Genomic DNA, 16,500 nt, shown 5'->3' on the forward strand with positions numbered 1-16,500 from the left:
ATACCTGGAAATTATGAGCTCTCAAATTTCATATGTATGGTAATATTATTATTTTTAGTTGTGATTCAGTTGTTGTGAATAAACTGAACAAATATACTTCTATATGACTTAGGGCCTGTTCTCCCCAACTTATTTTCAGTTCAGTTCAGTTCAGTTTAGTTCAGCTCCAATAAGTTCAGTTCAGTTCAGTTCAGCTCAGCTCCATTCTTTTATAATCATTTTGTTAAATATTATTATTATGTTGGTATAATTTATTTTACTAATTACTATTATTATTATTATTATTATTATTATTATTATTATTATTATTATTATTACATATTATTATTATTATTTAAATATATATCATTACTATTAAGTATTATTATTATTGTTGTTGTTTCTATATATTATTTTGTTTATTATACCTTTACTCATTATTATTAGGAGGAACATGGTTTAGGTCAAAGCACAAATAAACCCACTTTTGTTAGCCCATAAACCAATCAAATCGCGTCAAGACGTTTTATGAGTTAATTTTCGCGGTCCAACCCAATCATTATTTTTATTACTAAATATTATTATATTATTAAATCTAATTATTAAAATAGTAATATTAATTTACTTCTTAGATATTATTGTTATTATATATCATCATCAAGTATTAATATATCAATACAAATAATATAAAATAATTATTATTAATTATCATTATTATCATTAATTATTATTATTATTATTAATTTATGATTATTAATATTATTTATTTATAACTATCATTTAAAAATATCCAAAATATTATTATTATTATTATTATTATTATTCATTATTATTACTTATCATTAAATATTATTTAATATTAATATTATTATTGTTTAAAATATTATTTATATATTTATTACATTCAATTTAATTCAATTTCATTTAATTCAATTCAATTCAATTCAATTCAATTCAATTCAATTCAATTCAATTCAATTCAATTCAATTCAATTCAATTCAATTCAATTCAATTCAATTCAGTTCAGTTCAGTTCAGTTCAGTTCAGTTCAGTTCAGTTCAGTTCAGTTCAGTTCAGTTCAGTTCAGCTCAGCTCAGTTCAGTTCAGTTCCGTTCAGTTCAGTTCAGTTCCGTTCAGTTCAGTTCAGTTCAGTTCCGTTCAGTTCAGTTCAGCTCCGATAAGTTCAGTTCAGTTCAGTTCAGTTCAGCTTTAATAAGTTCAGTTCAGTTCAGCTGTTTTATGCCGAAGAGAACAGGCCCTTATAATCTTCACAAAGATACAACTACACTGAAATTATGGACAATAAATTTCACATAAGTTCTATATGTAATTTTAATCTTTAACCTTACATAGATATGCCATACATTTACCAGTTAAGATAGCATATTCCTAGCGGACTTTAAATACTGCGATGTGATATTTTGTACAATGAAAGGGGTCCCATTGTTATTATACTAAACTTTAAGACATCTCATGCTTGTTGTTACAATTAGGCCACCCTGCTTTAAGTTTTACAAACCTCGTGAGCCAAATAATAGTTAACTTTTGTTGAGACTTTGTTATTTTTTCTTATCTATTTATATATTGGCTAATCCGTTTTTTAGTTGATAGTTTAATATTAGGTGTTAGTACATAAGATGTTTAGAATTTTGTGCAAGTATTAGTACATAACATGTTTATTCTTTTGTGCAAGCTAAGTGTTAGTACATAAGATGTTTATTCTTTTATCCAAGCTAAGTGTTAATACATAAGATGTTTATTTTTTTGTGTTATACATGAGGTGCTAACATCAATTATTATTGATTTTATCGTGGATCGTGTTTTGTATTGCTAATCATATTATAGTTTGCAATATGACGGCCCATGATTTTATAGTTTGCAACGAATTTATAATTTTGATGGTATAGATATGTGGTCAATGATCTTATAATTTGAACTTTTAAAAAAAAACCTATAATACAACTTATTGTATAATTAATACGCCCCTTGGTAAACTTTAAGTTTAATATTATAATCTGTTAAGACTTTTGTTTTAATTTGGGTTTAAGAAGAGAGTACAACATGTTCATTTAAATAGTTGTAATACCTTAAGTAGTACCTAAAATACAATCCGACTTGCGTGGACCCGGTTCACACTAAAAATAGTGTGGACCAGGCCCACGCACGTGACCCGTTAAACATTACTAACTTTTAATTACCAAAAATGCGCGATTTTCTCTCTCTTCAATACTTCCAAAATCCGCCACTTTCTCTCTCTTCAATATTTCCAAAAACTATAGATTCTATCGCTATTAAATTTCTGCAAATTATTGTTTCTCTCCATTGAAATTATTCCTACAAACTAAATTGATTCTTCAACAATTTTCTATCGAATTGAACAATTGCGAAAAATTCATGGAAAATTCAGGTTTAATTGATCAAATAGATCTCAATCAGAGTATTGAACCATATAGTATAGACAACCTATATCACTCGACGACGACGAACAACATTGAAGCAATCGACGACGAAAATCATCAAGATTCACTGATAATAGATCTCAATAATACACCAACTGTTGAAGGTAACAACATCCAAATCAATAATTTCATTTGTTTCATTAACCAAAAGAGTAACACTATAACTTTATGTAGGTAATATGGTTCTGTTTCATGATAAGATAGAAAATCAATTTGGCGAGCAATATCCTACTTCATTTGTTTCAAGTGATGAATCTAATTCAGCTGTCATTCCAGGTAAGTAGTTAAACTATATCAAAAATAGATACACTATATGATACAGAGATAAACTATATCATACAGAGTTACACTATATTCTATAGGAACACAATAAGAAATATATAAATTATTTACTTAGATGCATTACAGAAAGATACACTATATCAAACATAGATACACTATATCATAACTACGTCCACTATATCATAAACTACGTACACTATATCATAAACTACGTACACTATGCAATATAGGAACATAATAGGAGATATAGAAAATATTTACTTAAACGCATTACAAAAACATACACTATATCATTTTAACATACACTATATCATTTTAGCATACACTATATCATTCTAACATACACTATATCATTTTGTTATACACTATATCATTTTATTATACACTATATGAATAAATACTATATAATCTATATATACACTATATGATTTAAACATACACTATGTCATTTTAACATGCACTATATCATTAATATACACTATGTCATTTTAACATACACTATATGATTTTATTATACACTATATCACTTTGATATACACTATATCATTATAACATACACTATATCATTGTAACATACACTATATAACTGAAACATACACTATATCACTATAACATAAACTATATCATTGTAACATACACTATATCATTGTAACATACACTATATCACTTTGATATACACTATATCATTATAACATACACTATATCATTGTAACATACACTATATAACTGAAACATACACTATATCACTATAACATAAACTATATCATTGTAACATACACTATATCACTGAAACATACACTATATCATTATAACATACACTATATCATTTTAACATACACTATATCACTATAACATACACTATATCATTGTAGCATACACTATATCACTATAACATACACTATATCACTGAAACATACACTATATCAATATAACATACACTATATCATTTTAACATACACTATATCACTGAAACATACACTATATCAATATAACATACACTATATCATTTTAACATACACTATATCACTATAACATACATTATATCATTGTAGCATACACTATATCACTATAACATACACTATATCACTGAAACATACACTATATCAATATAACATACACTATATCATTTTAACATACACTATATCACTGAAACATACACTATATCAATATAACATACACTATATCATTTTAACATACACTATATCACTATAACATACACTATATCATTGTAGCATACACTATATCACTATAACATACACTATATCACTGAAACATACACTATATCAATATAACATACACTATATCATTTTAACATACACTATATCACTATAACATACACTATATCATTGTAACATACACTATATTACTGAAACATAAATTATATCACTATAACATACACTATATATACACTATATCATTTTAACTTACACTATATGATTTTAACATACACTACATCATATAAAAATACACTATATTAGAACAGAAGCACATACACTATATCATTCAAAACTACACTATATCAAAAATTCCAACACTATACCAATCTAAAAAACAATATATGAAATAGAACACAATAATTCATATAACATAACAGAAAAAAACATTAACCAACTTCATATTATATTTAGCATTCATCAATTAATTACAAAACATTTGTCACTAATATGACATAACAATGTCATTATTTAGTGACAAATAATAATAGTTTAAAGATTCTTCATCTTCCAAAAAAGGAGTTGCTTACATTAATAACAGTCTCAGCTAAAAAAAACACAAAAAAACCCCTAGCCCTAATCCCCTAACTAACTCTAATTAATGTTTTATTCTTCACCAAATAAAATTGGGAACCCATCACAGTAAGCCCACCACTCACCACTAATGTGAGCCCAAAAATCAACAGCATCATAAAAAATTATGGACTTGAGATCCCAGGCCTTCATGGAGGTGTCCTCCCACTCGGGCGTCCAATGAACTGACTCCCTTACTTTCCACAACTTCCTCCATGTTTTACAAACATTCATCACATCTTCAGAATACCAACATGATACTTTAGAGAACACATGAAAGGACATAATTTGTTCCATACCCAACAGTTCGTGGGCATCTTCTAAACCATACCTTGCAATGGTCCTCCACTCTCTGCACACACTTTCCACACACTCTCTGTCCTTTGGGTCAGAAAGTCGAGGAAAATATGGAAACGTAGAATCTCATGCATTGAGAGGACTGGATGAAGTTGATCAAGTGAAGCCATTTAACCTTCGAAAAAATACAAAAAATCAGCATAAAACAAATATCAAACCACCACTACACTACCCCTTCTTTTAATTTTAACTTGTTGAGTTTAACTTCATCATTTCACAGGAAATGTAAACTATACTTGTTTACTAACAATTAATAACAATTCGCTAAAAAAATTAAAATAATTATCACAAAAACCTAAACTGTATGATAACCCAAAAAAAAATTCACATAAAATTTAACATAAACTACAAAAAAAGAGAATTATGAATGTACCTTGCTAAAGTAAGAAAATGATGAGTTCAAAAATCTCTTTCAAATCGCTTTCAAATGCCTTCAAAATCGCCTTGCTTAGTATGGTGGGTTTCTTAGTGGAAATAGCTGAGAAGAAATGAAAGGGTGCCATTCTTTTTAAATGAAGTGACTGCAGCTCAGGAAATCATCAGAAGATTATGCGCGATACCCAACACAAGTAATTATTACTTTTTGTTAATAAACCATAGCTTAACTACAGTTGGCTTAATTTTATTTAACTATGGCCATACTAATAAAACGTGACGTACATAAAGTTCTAAAATACCAAATGTTAAGTCACTATATTATAAAATAAAACCTTACCTACACTATATCATACATAAATAAACTATATAAAATATAAATACACTATATCAGATGTTAACACTATAACGTTAATACACTATATTAATACATAGTTACATTATATTTAATACACTATATAATATATACAAACACTATATAATATTCATATACACTATATCATTTTAATATACCATGAAGCTCCTGTTAAAAATCATACACTATATGAAAATGCACATTATTATAATATACACTATATCACATTTACATACACTATATCACTATAACATACACTATATCACTATAACATACACTATATCACTATAACATACACTATATCACTATAACATAAACTATGTCACTGAAACATACACTATATCATTTGAACATACACTATATCATTATAACATACACTATATCATTATAACATACACTATATCACTATAACATACACAATATCACTATAACATACACTATATCATTATAACATACACTATATCATTATAACATACACTATAACGTTAATACACTATATTAATACATAGTTACATTATATTTAATACACTATATAATATATACATACACTATATAATATCCATATACACTATATCATTTTAATATACCATGAAGCTCCTGTTAAAAATCATACACTATATGAAAATGCACATTATTATAATATACACTATATCACATTTACATACACTATATCACTATAACATACACTATATCACTATAACATACACTATATCACTATAACATAAACTATGTCACTGAAACATACACTATATCATTTTAACATACACTATGTCATTATAACATACACTATATCATTATAACATACACTATATCACTATAACATACACAATATCATTATAACATACACTATATCACTATAACATACACAATATCATTATAACATACACTATATCATTGTAACATACACTATATCACTATAACATACACTATATCATTATAGCATATACTATATCACTTTAACATACAGTATATCATTTTGACATACACTATATCATTTTAACATACACTATATCATTTTACCATACACTATATCATTATAACATACACTATATCACTTTAAGATACACTATATCACTTTAACATACACTATATCACTTTAACATACACTATATCACTTTAACATACACTATATCACTGCAACATACACTATATCATAAATTGATACACTATATCATATATACATACACTATAATAAAAGTGACAAAAATATATTCATTCTTTTATAACAGGTTCAATTAGCCAATCACTGAATAAACATGAAATTGGAGGAGTTTTACTTGGACAAGTAAGATCAACATTGGATGATATACATGAGCTATATTGTCAGCATGCTGCTATAGTAGGATTCAGTGTTAGAAAATCCAAAAACAGAAAAAAGAAGGGACATCAGTTGTGCATCAAAAGTACTATGTCTGCTCTGCTCAAGGGAAAAGAAATACCAAAATCAAAGAAAAACAGGTAGAGAATAATACAGATATAATAATACAAGACAGCAAATCAAAGAAACAAAGGACACGAAGAGTTATGATCACAAAAACTGAATGTCCTGCACTGATTAGAGCAAGGATGAACACTGAAGGACATTATGAAATTGTGCAGCATGTTATAAAACACAATCATCCACTTACTAGAGAACCATTAAATTACCTTCATAGATCTGAGCGTCAGATGAGTGATCCAAAGAAACAAACCATACAAGCTATGCAAGAGTGTGGGCTGAGGCCAATAGATTCATTCCGATATATGAGTACAGAAGCAGGTGGTGAAGATGTATTGGGTCATTCCATGAAGGACCACTTCAACTGCTATTATAAACTCAAAATAAAACCAATTGAGGGAAAGGATTCACAAAAAGTTGTTGATAACCTTTATGAGCAGATGCAAACAGATAGTAACTTCTTCTTTAGAGTAAGATTGAATGATGAAGGAAAGGTTTGCTGCTTGTTTTGGAGAGACTCTATGATGCTTGAGGACTATACAATCTTTGGAGATGTTATGGTTTTTGATACTACATATAGGACAAACAAGTATTAATATTTTGTGCACCATTTGTAGGAATTAATAACCATTGGAAAAACACAATGTTTGCATGTGCATTTCTTGCAGATGAGACAATACCATCATTTGAATGGCTTTTTGAAACATTCAAGAAGTCAATGAAAGGTAAATGTCCAATAACTATATTCAGCGACCAAGATGCTGCAATTGCAGGAGCAATAAAAAAGGTACTCGTGTTTATGTGACATTTGCACAACTTCTGTTATGTACTATTGAAAGAGCAAAGACTAACTAAATAAACTCATTGACAGGCTTTCCCAACATCAAGACACAGGCTATGTTTATGGCATTTGAGTCAAAATGCAAACCAACAATTTGGATTGATGAAAGCTGATAAGGAATTCAAGAACATTTTTCACAAGTGTCTCAGTGGTTGCATTAAAACAACAGAATTTGAACAAAATTGGACCACAATGACAACAAAATACAAACTAGAAGATGATCGCTGGTTCAACAGATTGTATAGTTTGAAAGAAAAATGGTGTACAACATTTAGCAAAGACTTCTTCTCTGCTGGAATACTGTCTTCACAGAGAAGTGAAAGCGCAAACCATGCTATTGGGTTTAAGGCAAGCAAAACCACTAGCTTAAGTGACTTCTTTTCAATATTCCAACAGACAGTAATAAGGTGGAGAAGACAGGAAGAAAGGGATGATTTTGACTGTACAAAAGGAATACCAAAATCAGATCTCTGCATGAGTCCACTATTAAAACATGCTGCTTTAGTGTACACACATACTCTTTTCAGAGATTTTGAGGATGAATTCAAACATGCAATGGCAAGTGCAATTGAACTAGTTAGTACACAAGGGAACACTGTGACATATAGAGTTTTCCTCAATGGCATTGATGGTTCTTCTCAACAAGTCTCATTCAATTACCCAGAGATGACAATTGAGTGTGGATGCAGAAATTTTCAAGAATCAGGTTGGTTGTGCTTTCATGCCATAAGAGTTCTACACTTAAATTTTGTCCAAAAAATTCCAGAAAAATACATATCATCAAGGTGGACAAGATTTGCAAAAAAAGAAGTTTGGGAGAAATTTGATAATCAATTGAGAGAAAAAGGAGAAATAAACAGCTTCACACCATGGAGGCTCCACATGATAAGGAGGTATGTAAACACGCTATACAATGTATCATTTTAATATACACTATATCATTTTATTATACACTATATCATTTTAACATACACTATATCATTTTAATGTACACTATATCATTCTAACATACACTATATCATTCTAACATACACTATATCATTTTAACATACACTATATCATTTTAACATACACTATATCATTTAAATGTACACTATATCAGTTTAACATACACTATATCATTCTAACATACACTATATCATTTTAACATACACTATATCATTTTAACATACACTATATCACTATAACATACACTATATCATTTTAACATACACTATATTACATAGAAATACACTATATGTTTATCTATATACTAACACATTAATTCCATAAGGTACTATAACCTCATATTAAAGAGCCACATAATAGAACCAGCTAGAGCAGTGATAGAGGAAAGTTTCAAGAAAACAAATTCAAGAATTGAAGAATTAATAAAGATAGAAGAAGCAAAAACATCAGCAGAAAAAGCTAAAGCTCATGGAAAGCATTACAAGAAGCAGCTGCAGCATTACAAGCTAATGAGAGTCAGAAAACAACGCACAAGAATCACCACCAATACCAACAGTTTGGATCCAGATAGAGCAGTCACAAAAGGAAGAGCAACAAGCGAATAAAGGGACACTATGATTTATACAAGAAGGCCTCAAAAAAAGGGAAAAAAAGACACAAGGAGTTTGGAAGTATAACTCCAAAAGAATATCTGTTCTAAAATACTTTACCAAGAGAACTATACAATGTTTTAAATCATTTGATATATTTATGAATTACACTGTAACATACACTATATCATTTTAACATACACTATATGATTATACCACATACTATATCACTTTAACATACACTATATCACTTTAACATACACTATATCACTGTAACATACACTATATCATTTTAACATACACTATATCATTTTAACATACACTATATCATTGTAACATACACTATATCATATCATTGTACACTATATCATTTAAACATACACTATATCATTTTAAGATACACTATCATTTTAACATACACTAGCACTTCAACGTACATTATATCCTTTTAACATACACTATATCATTCTAACATACACTATATCACTTTAACATACACTATCTCATTATACATACACTATATCATTTTAATACACACTGTTCATTTAACACACACTATACATTTTAATATACACTATATCACTGTAACATACACTATATCATTTTGACATACACTATATCATTCTAACATACACTGTATCATTCTAACATACACTATATCATTTTCACCTACAGTATCATTAGAATGATATGTATAGAATAACACTGCATATAAAAATATACACTATATCATTGAAAACCACACTATATCACTTCAAACTACTGTTAGCATACTAACACTATTTCTAAAATCATTCAAAACTACATAATTACATTGTTTGTAAACCAATTATATCAACACCAACCTAGTACTAGATTAGTAACATTGTTTGTAAAATTAGTGAAATACATCAATATATTTTTACTTTCCTAATTTGACAGTTAACTTTTTCTTTGCTGGCTTCTTCTTCTTTGCATCCTCAAGTTGTTTCTTCTTCTTCTCCTGCTGCATTGCATTTCTTAAATCCTGTTCTATCCTCTCACTCTCTTCAGCTTTCTTCCTTCTATTGTTTTCAATTAAAGCAACAGTCTCTGATCTCTTTGATCTGAATGATATCACGTTTTCCACAAGCTGACTTCTATTCTTATTCAGATCAGAAAAAATCATGCAACCACACAAAGAGACTCTTGCTGCTTTCCTAATATTCTCCTGAAAATAAATTAAATAAGTAAGAAACTATATATAAGAAAAAGATTAGATAAACCACTTAAAAATAATTATATTAAACTTACATCATTCAAATATGGGCATTCAAACTCTTCAGAGCCTTCAAAAAGTAGCATAAGGACAAGTATGTACACACTACAATCCAAATCATATGCACCTTTTTTCCAGCTTCCCTTCACTTCTGTCATTCTCCATAAACCTATATCATCACCTTGATCTTGTGGGATTTCATAACATTGGAAAAGACTTGAAACTCCATCAGCAATGATTGAACTGAGAGTCTCCATCATTTTCTTATATTTCTCATCATCATCCCAAATCTTATTATCAAGATAGAAAACAGTCCTTTTCTTTGTGTCCAGCACAAACAGGATAAAATGATTACCTCCTTTCACCAAAACAGGGAAAAAAACCTACAAAATTAAAACAAGTATAAACTACACTACATCATATACAAACATACACTTTTTTTTTTAATATACACTATATCATATCAATATACACTATATTATTTGAACATACACTATATCATTTTAACATACACTATATCATATCAATGTACACTATATGATTTTAACATACACTATATCATATCAACATACACTATATCATTTTAAAATAAACTATATCATAACAATATACACTATATCATTGTAACATACACTATATCATAATTTGAAAAACAGAATTTGTCTCACCAATTCAACAGTAGCATCCAATTTTTTTATGTTATTCAACTCTTGAATTTGAAACTTCCAGCATGAGATCAAATCATCAATGCGTTTAGCATCATTTTCATCTTCAAACACATTGAATAATGCAGCCTGCAACATAAGAACTCATATTATGATGAATAATGCATGCAAAGATAAACAAATAAACAACATAAAAATATATTACAATAAAGTTCTTACACTCTGAGAAGAAGTAAAGTAAAACTTTTTTCGAGGACAGGGTTCATTAATATTCAACATTCTTGACCAATTATCTAAAACTGATTCAAACATCTCAGTCTCAGTACCAATCGTCCAAATCTCACTCTGAGGTATAGAAAAGAAGACTTCATCCAGCTTAAAGATCTCTTCACTGCAACAAGCAACACAAATTGTAAGAATATTTTCAATAAAAACAATACATTAAACAAATTTCAGTCAATAATTTACCTCCCATCTAAAGGATGTTGATTTTCAGAACAATAATCAACAGCCCCCCTTAAAAATATTGGAAGATCTTGCATCACATGTTCAAAATCTTTAATCATCTTAGAAAGATGAGTGAATGGACCCCCAACTGCATATTCATCCAGCCTTAGAGTTGACTTGGCTGGACCCCTAGACAAAACATTCTGGAAAGCAGTCCATGTATTTTCCTCAATAATTATATTTTCAGCTGCCTCATTAAAAACGCTATTTACAACATTGTTGATCACATCATTAGTTCTCTGAGTCACCTGAGTGATTACAAAGCTAGGGAATGCAGTAGTAGAAGGATTAGAAACTTCTTCCCAACCAGTTGGCAAATCCTTCACAACTTCTGCAATTGATACCATCTCATCAAAGTACTTCTGATAAATTGAACTTGACAAAATTTTGTCAAAATCATCTTGGGAAGGATTTTCAGAAGGAGGATCGCCAACCACATGAGAGGCCTTCCAACTCTTCAACGAATCTATATGGCAATGAGAGACAGCATCCAAATCCCTCTTCCACAACAACCACATAGCATGAAGCTCCTGTTAAAATCATAGCCAAAAACACTATATCAAAACGCACATTATTGTAACATACACTATATCATTTTAATATACACTATATCATTTTAATATACACTACATCATTTCAACATACACTATATCATTTTAACATACACTATATCATTTTAACATACACTATATCATTTTAACATACACTATATCATTTCAATATACACTATATCATTTCTATATACACTATATCACTGTGACATACACTATATCATATCAATATACACTATATCACTTCACTGTGACATACACTATATCATATCAATATACACTATATCATTTCTATATACACTATATCACTTAAACATACACTATATCTTTGTAACATACACTATATCATTATAACATATACTATATCACTTAAAGATACACTATATCATTGTAACATACACTATATCACTGTAACATACATTATATCATATCAACATACACTATATCACTTAAACATACACTATATCATTTTAACATACACTATATCACTTAAACATACACTATATCACTGTAACATACACTATATCACTGCATCATACACTATATCATTGTAGCATACACTATATCATTTGAACATACACTATATCATTGTAACATACACTATGCCATTTTCACATACACTATATCATTTTAACATACACTATATCATTTAAACATACACTATATCATTTTAACATATATTATATCATATCAATATACACTATATCATTTTAACATACACTATATGATATTAACATACACTATATCATACCAATATACACTTTATAACATATAACCAGGCTATATCAGTGAAAACTCTAGTATATCAAAATTGAACTTACATCTCTAGCTTGAGCAGTTATTTCTTCATCAGTCTGACTTCCTGGCGGAAGCTCAAACTGAATATAAAGCTTGCCCTTTACCTTCCTCTTGGGCGCAGCCTTGTTTGTTGCATCACCACCACTACTTCCACCACTTCCTGTATCATCACTCAATACAGGACGTGGTACATACTGAACTTCAATTTTCCTTTGAACCGGCTTCATCCGGTTGAAATCAATTTGTCCATCTTCAGTGAAGTAAAACTTGGCACTGATTGGATAAGTTTCATCGAGCAAACCACTCCCAAACTTATCACAGAGTACTTCACGACGAACTCTCTTTGAAATTGACTCATTATCCCAAAGAGCCAACAGAGGGAGTTGAGTTGGAGGCACCCCATCACCAATTTGTAGGTGATGGAAGTAAATCAACTGCAACAATATTATACAACCACTATAATGCGCCCGGCCAGCTTTAGACCACATTGAGTTCTTGAACAGAACATTTGCATACATCAATCTACCCAAAATATATTTACACCAATTGTAATGAGGAATTTTCTGAACCTCATGTACAGCTAGAACAAGTCGCAAATCAAGCGTGTTATTTGCAACTGGAGCTAAAAAAGAGGAAAAGGCAAATAAAACATAAAGCTTTTTAAACACCTCCCCACCATCCACTAACTTCTTTAGCTCAGAATATACAGCACTCAAACCAATCTGACCTTTCTCCCGATCAACTTTAAAATACTCCCTCCAACTTGCTTTTAAATAAAATTCGGATTATCCGCATTAGGTCCCCTAGAGACATCCAGCACATCCTGTCCTTCGACCATAGGGAACTGAAAGACATCATAAACATCATATTGGTTCACTTTGAACTCTTTCCCATAACCCACTTTAAACATCCCGAACCACCATCGAACCTATCCACCAACCATGCACTCAAAGCATTGTTAGTCCTCGTAATCTTCAAATGCAACAAAGAACCAAAACCTATTTCACTAACAGCTTTTTTCTGTTCAGAAGTAAAAGCTTCATTCAACTCACAAAGCCTTTTACCACAGCAATTAGTTCTGAATGGGTTTACTGTATTTTCTTGAGCAACACCAGATATACTCTTCTTCTTCAGAGATAGCAAGGTTTGATTCAGACTTGAATCTCTTACCCTCTTCATGACTTTTGATACTTCTTTTATTACTATCATTTGATTAACTTTAGTTCCTTCACTAACACCAGGATCACTTCTTCTATCCTGCTGTCCAATGTGCTCTGCAATAAATAATTGTAACATAGACTATATCACTTAAACATACACTATATCACTATAACATACACTATATCATTGTAACATACACTATATCACTATAACATACACTATATCACTGAAACATACACTATATCACAATAACATACACTATATCACTATAACATACACTATATCATTGTGACATACACTATATTAGAGATAACATACACTATATCACTGAAACATACACTATATCATTGTAACATGCACTATATCACTATAACATACACTATATCATATAAATATACACTATATAATATCAATATACACTATATCACTCAAACATACACTATATCATTGTAATATATCATTGTAACATACACTATATCACTTAAACATACACTATATCACTGAAACATACACTATATCACTGAAACATACACTATATCACTATAACATACACTATATCACTATAATATACACTGTATCATTCTAACATACACTATATCAGAGATAACATACACTATATCATTGAAACATACACTATATCACTCAAACATACACTATATCATTGTAATATATCATTGTAACATACACTGTATCACTTAAACATACACTATATCACTGAAACATACACTATATCACTATAACATACACTATATCACTATAACATACACTATATCATTCTAACATACACTATATCATTGAAACATACACTATATCACTATAACGTACACTATATCATATCAATATACACTATATCATATCAATATACACTATATCACTCAAACATACATTATATCATTGTAACATACACTATATCATTGTAACATACACTATATCATTATAACATACACTATATCACTTAAACATACACTATATCACTGAAACATACACTATATCACTGAAACATACACTATATCACTATAACATACACTATATCACTATAACATACACTATATCATTCTTACATACACTATATCATTGAAACATACACTATATCACTATAACGTACACTATATCATATCAATATACACTATATCATATCAATATACACTATATCACTCAAACATACACTATATCATTGTAACATACACTATATCATTGTAACATACACTATATCATTATAACATACACTATATCACTTAAACATACACTATATCACTGAAACATACACTATATCACTGAAATATACACTATATCACTGAAACATACACTATATCACTATAACATACACTATATCATATTAAAAACACATAATCTGATGTCTCAAAGAACTATCACAACAACACTATCATTTCAAAATACACTATACGATGAGAAAATACACTACATCATATTTAACATACACTATATCATGAAAATACACTATAATGTCACACTACTATATCATATCATCACAGGTATCACACAACTACAAAATATTAATTTAAAAATAAACCTAAAAAAAAGCAGAACTCCAAAATCGAACAAAAATCAACACAAATTTATCATCCAAACAATAAAAATCGCACAAAAAATCAACGATGAGTAATTGAACTACAAAACATCAAAACTACAAAAATTATAAGAAATTATAGTAAAAACTAAAATCAACAACATAATTACCATCAGTGTGAGAAGTTCCAGTAACCTCCGGAACTTTTCCGCCATCACCAAGACCTAGCGATGAACGCAAACCTCTACGTTTTGCACCATTTCGGTTACCAATCGTCTTCTTTCCCATCGCTAAATTCAAATTTTACCAGAACTCACGAAAACTGAACTTTAAGAGAGAGAAAATGAAGAACTTAGGGCACAAGTTAGTGGGAGGAGGTTATGACGAGAGAAAAGATGAAACAAGACAGTATCTAAACAAATCTGAGGAGAGAGAAAATATTAGAAGAGATAAAAACCGAACGCGCCAAAACTGAGAAGGCAATAAACTCACGTGATATGGATCGGGTGCACACTAAGTTAGTGTGCACCGGGTTCATATTAGATTTTTTACCTAAAATATCAGCTTCTTGCTATAAATTCATTTCTTATTAGTGCCAAAATATATGATTAGTAACTCAAATAACGAATTTAGGGGATATG

At 29.4% G+C, this 16,500-nt stretch overlaps 1 protein-coding gene across 1 annotated transcript; it reads left to right on the forward strand.

The window, feature by feature from the left end:
- The first annotated feature begins 2,374 nt into the window (after positions 1 to 2,374).
- LOC104882860 (protein FAR1-RELATED SEQUENCE 5-like) lies at positions 2,375 to 9,427 on the forward strand. Its single transcript, XM_057392898.1, has 7 exons — positions 2,375 to 2,543; positions 2,614 to 2,715; positions 6,825 to 7,053; positions 7,155 to 7,527; positions 7,614 to 7,820; positions 7,905 to 8,580; positions 9,183 to 9,427. Exons 1-7 carry the CDS (start codon positions 2,375 to 2,377, stop codon positions 9,425 to 9,427), a joined length of 2,001 nt encoding a protein of 666 aa, XP_057248881.1.
- The last annotated feature ends 7,073 nt before the right edge of the window (positions 9,428 to 16,500 follow it).

Source organism: Beta vulgaris, chromosome 2, assembly GCF_026745355.1.
Source record: "Beta vulgaris subsp. vulgaris cultivar EL10 chromosome 2, EL10.2, whole genome shotgun sequence".
Classification (NCBI taxonomy): Eukaryota; Viridiplantae; Streptophyta; class Magnoliopsida; order Caryophyllales; family Amaranthaceae; genus Beta; species Beta vulgaris.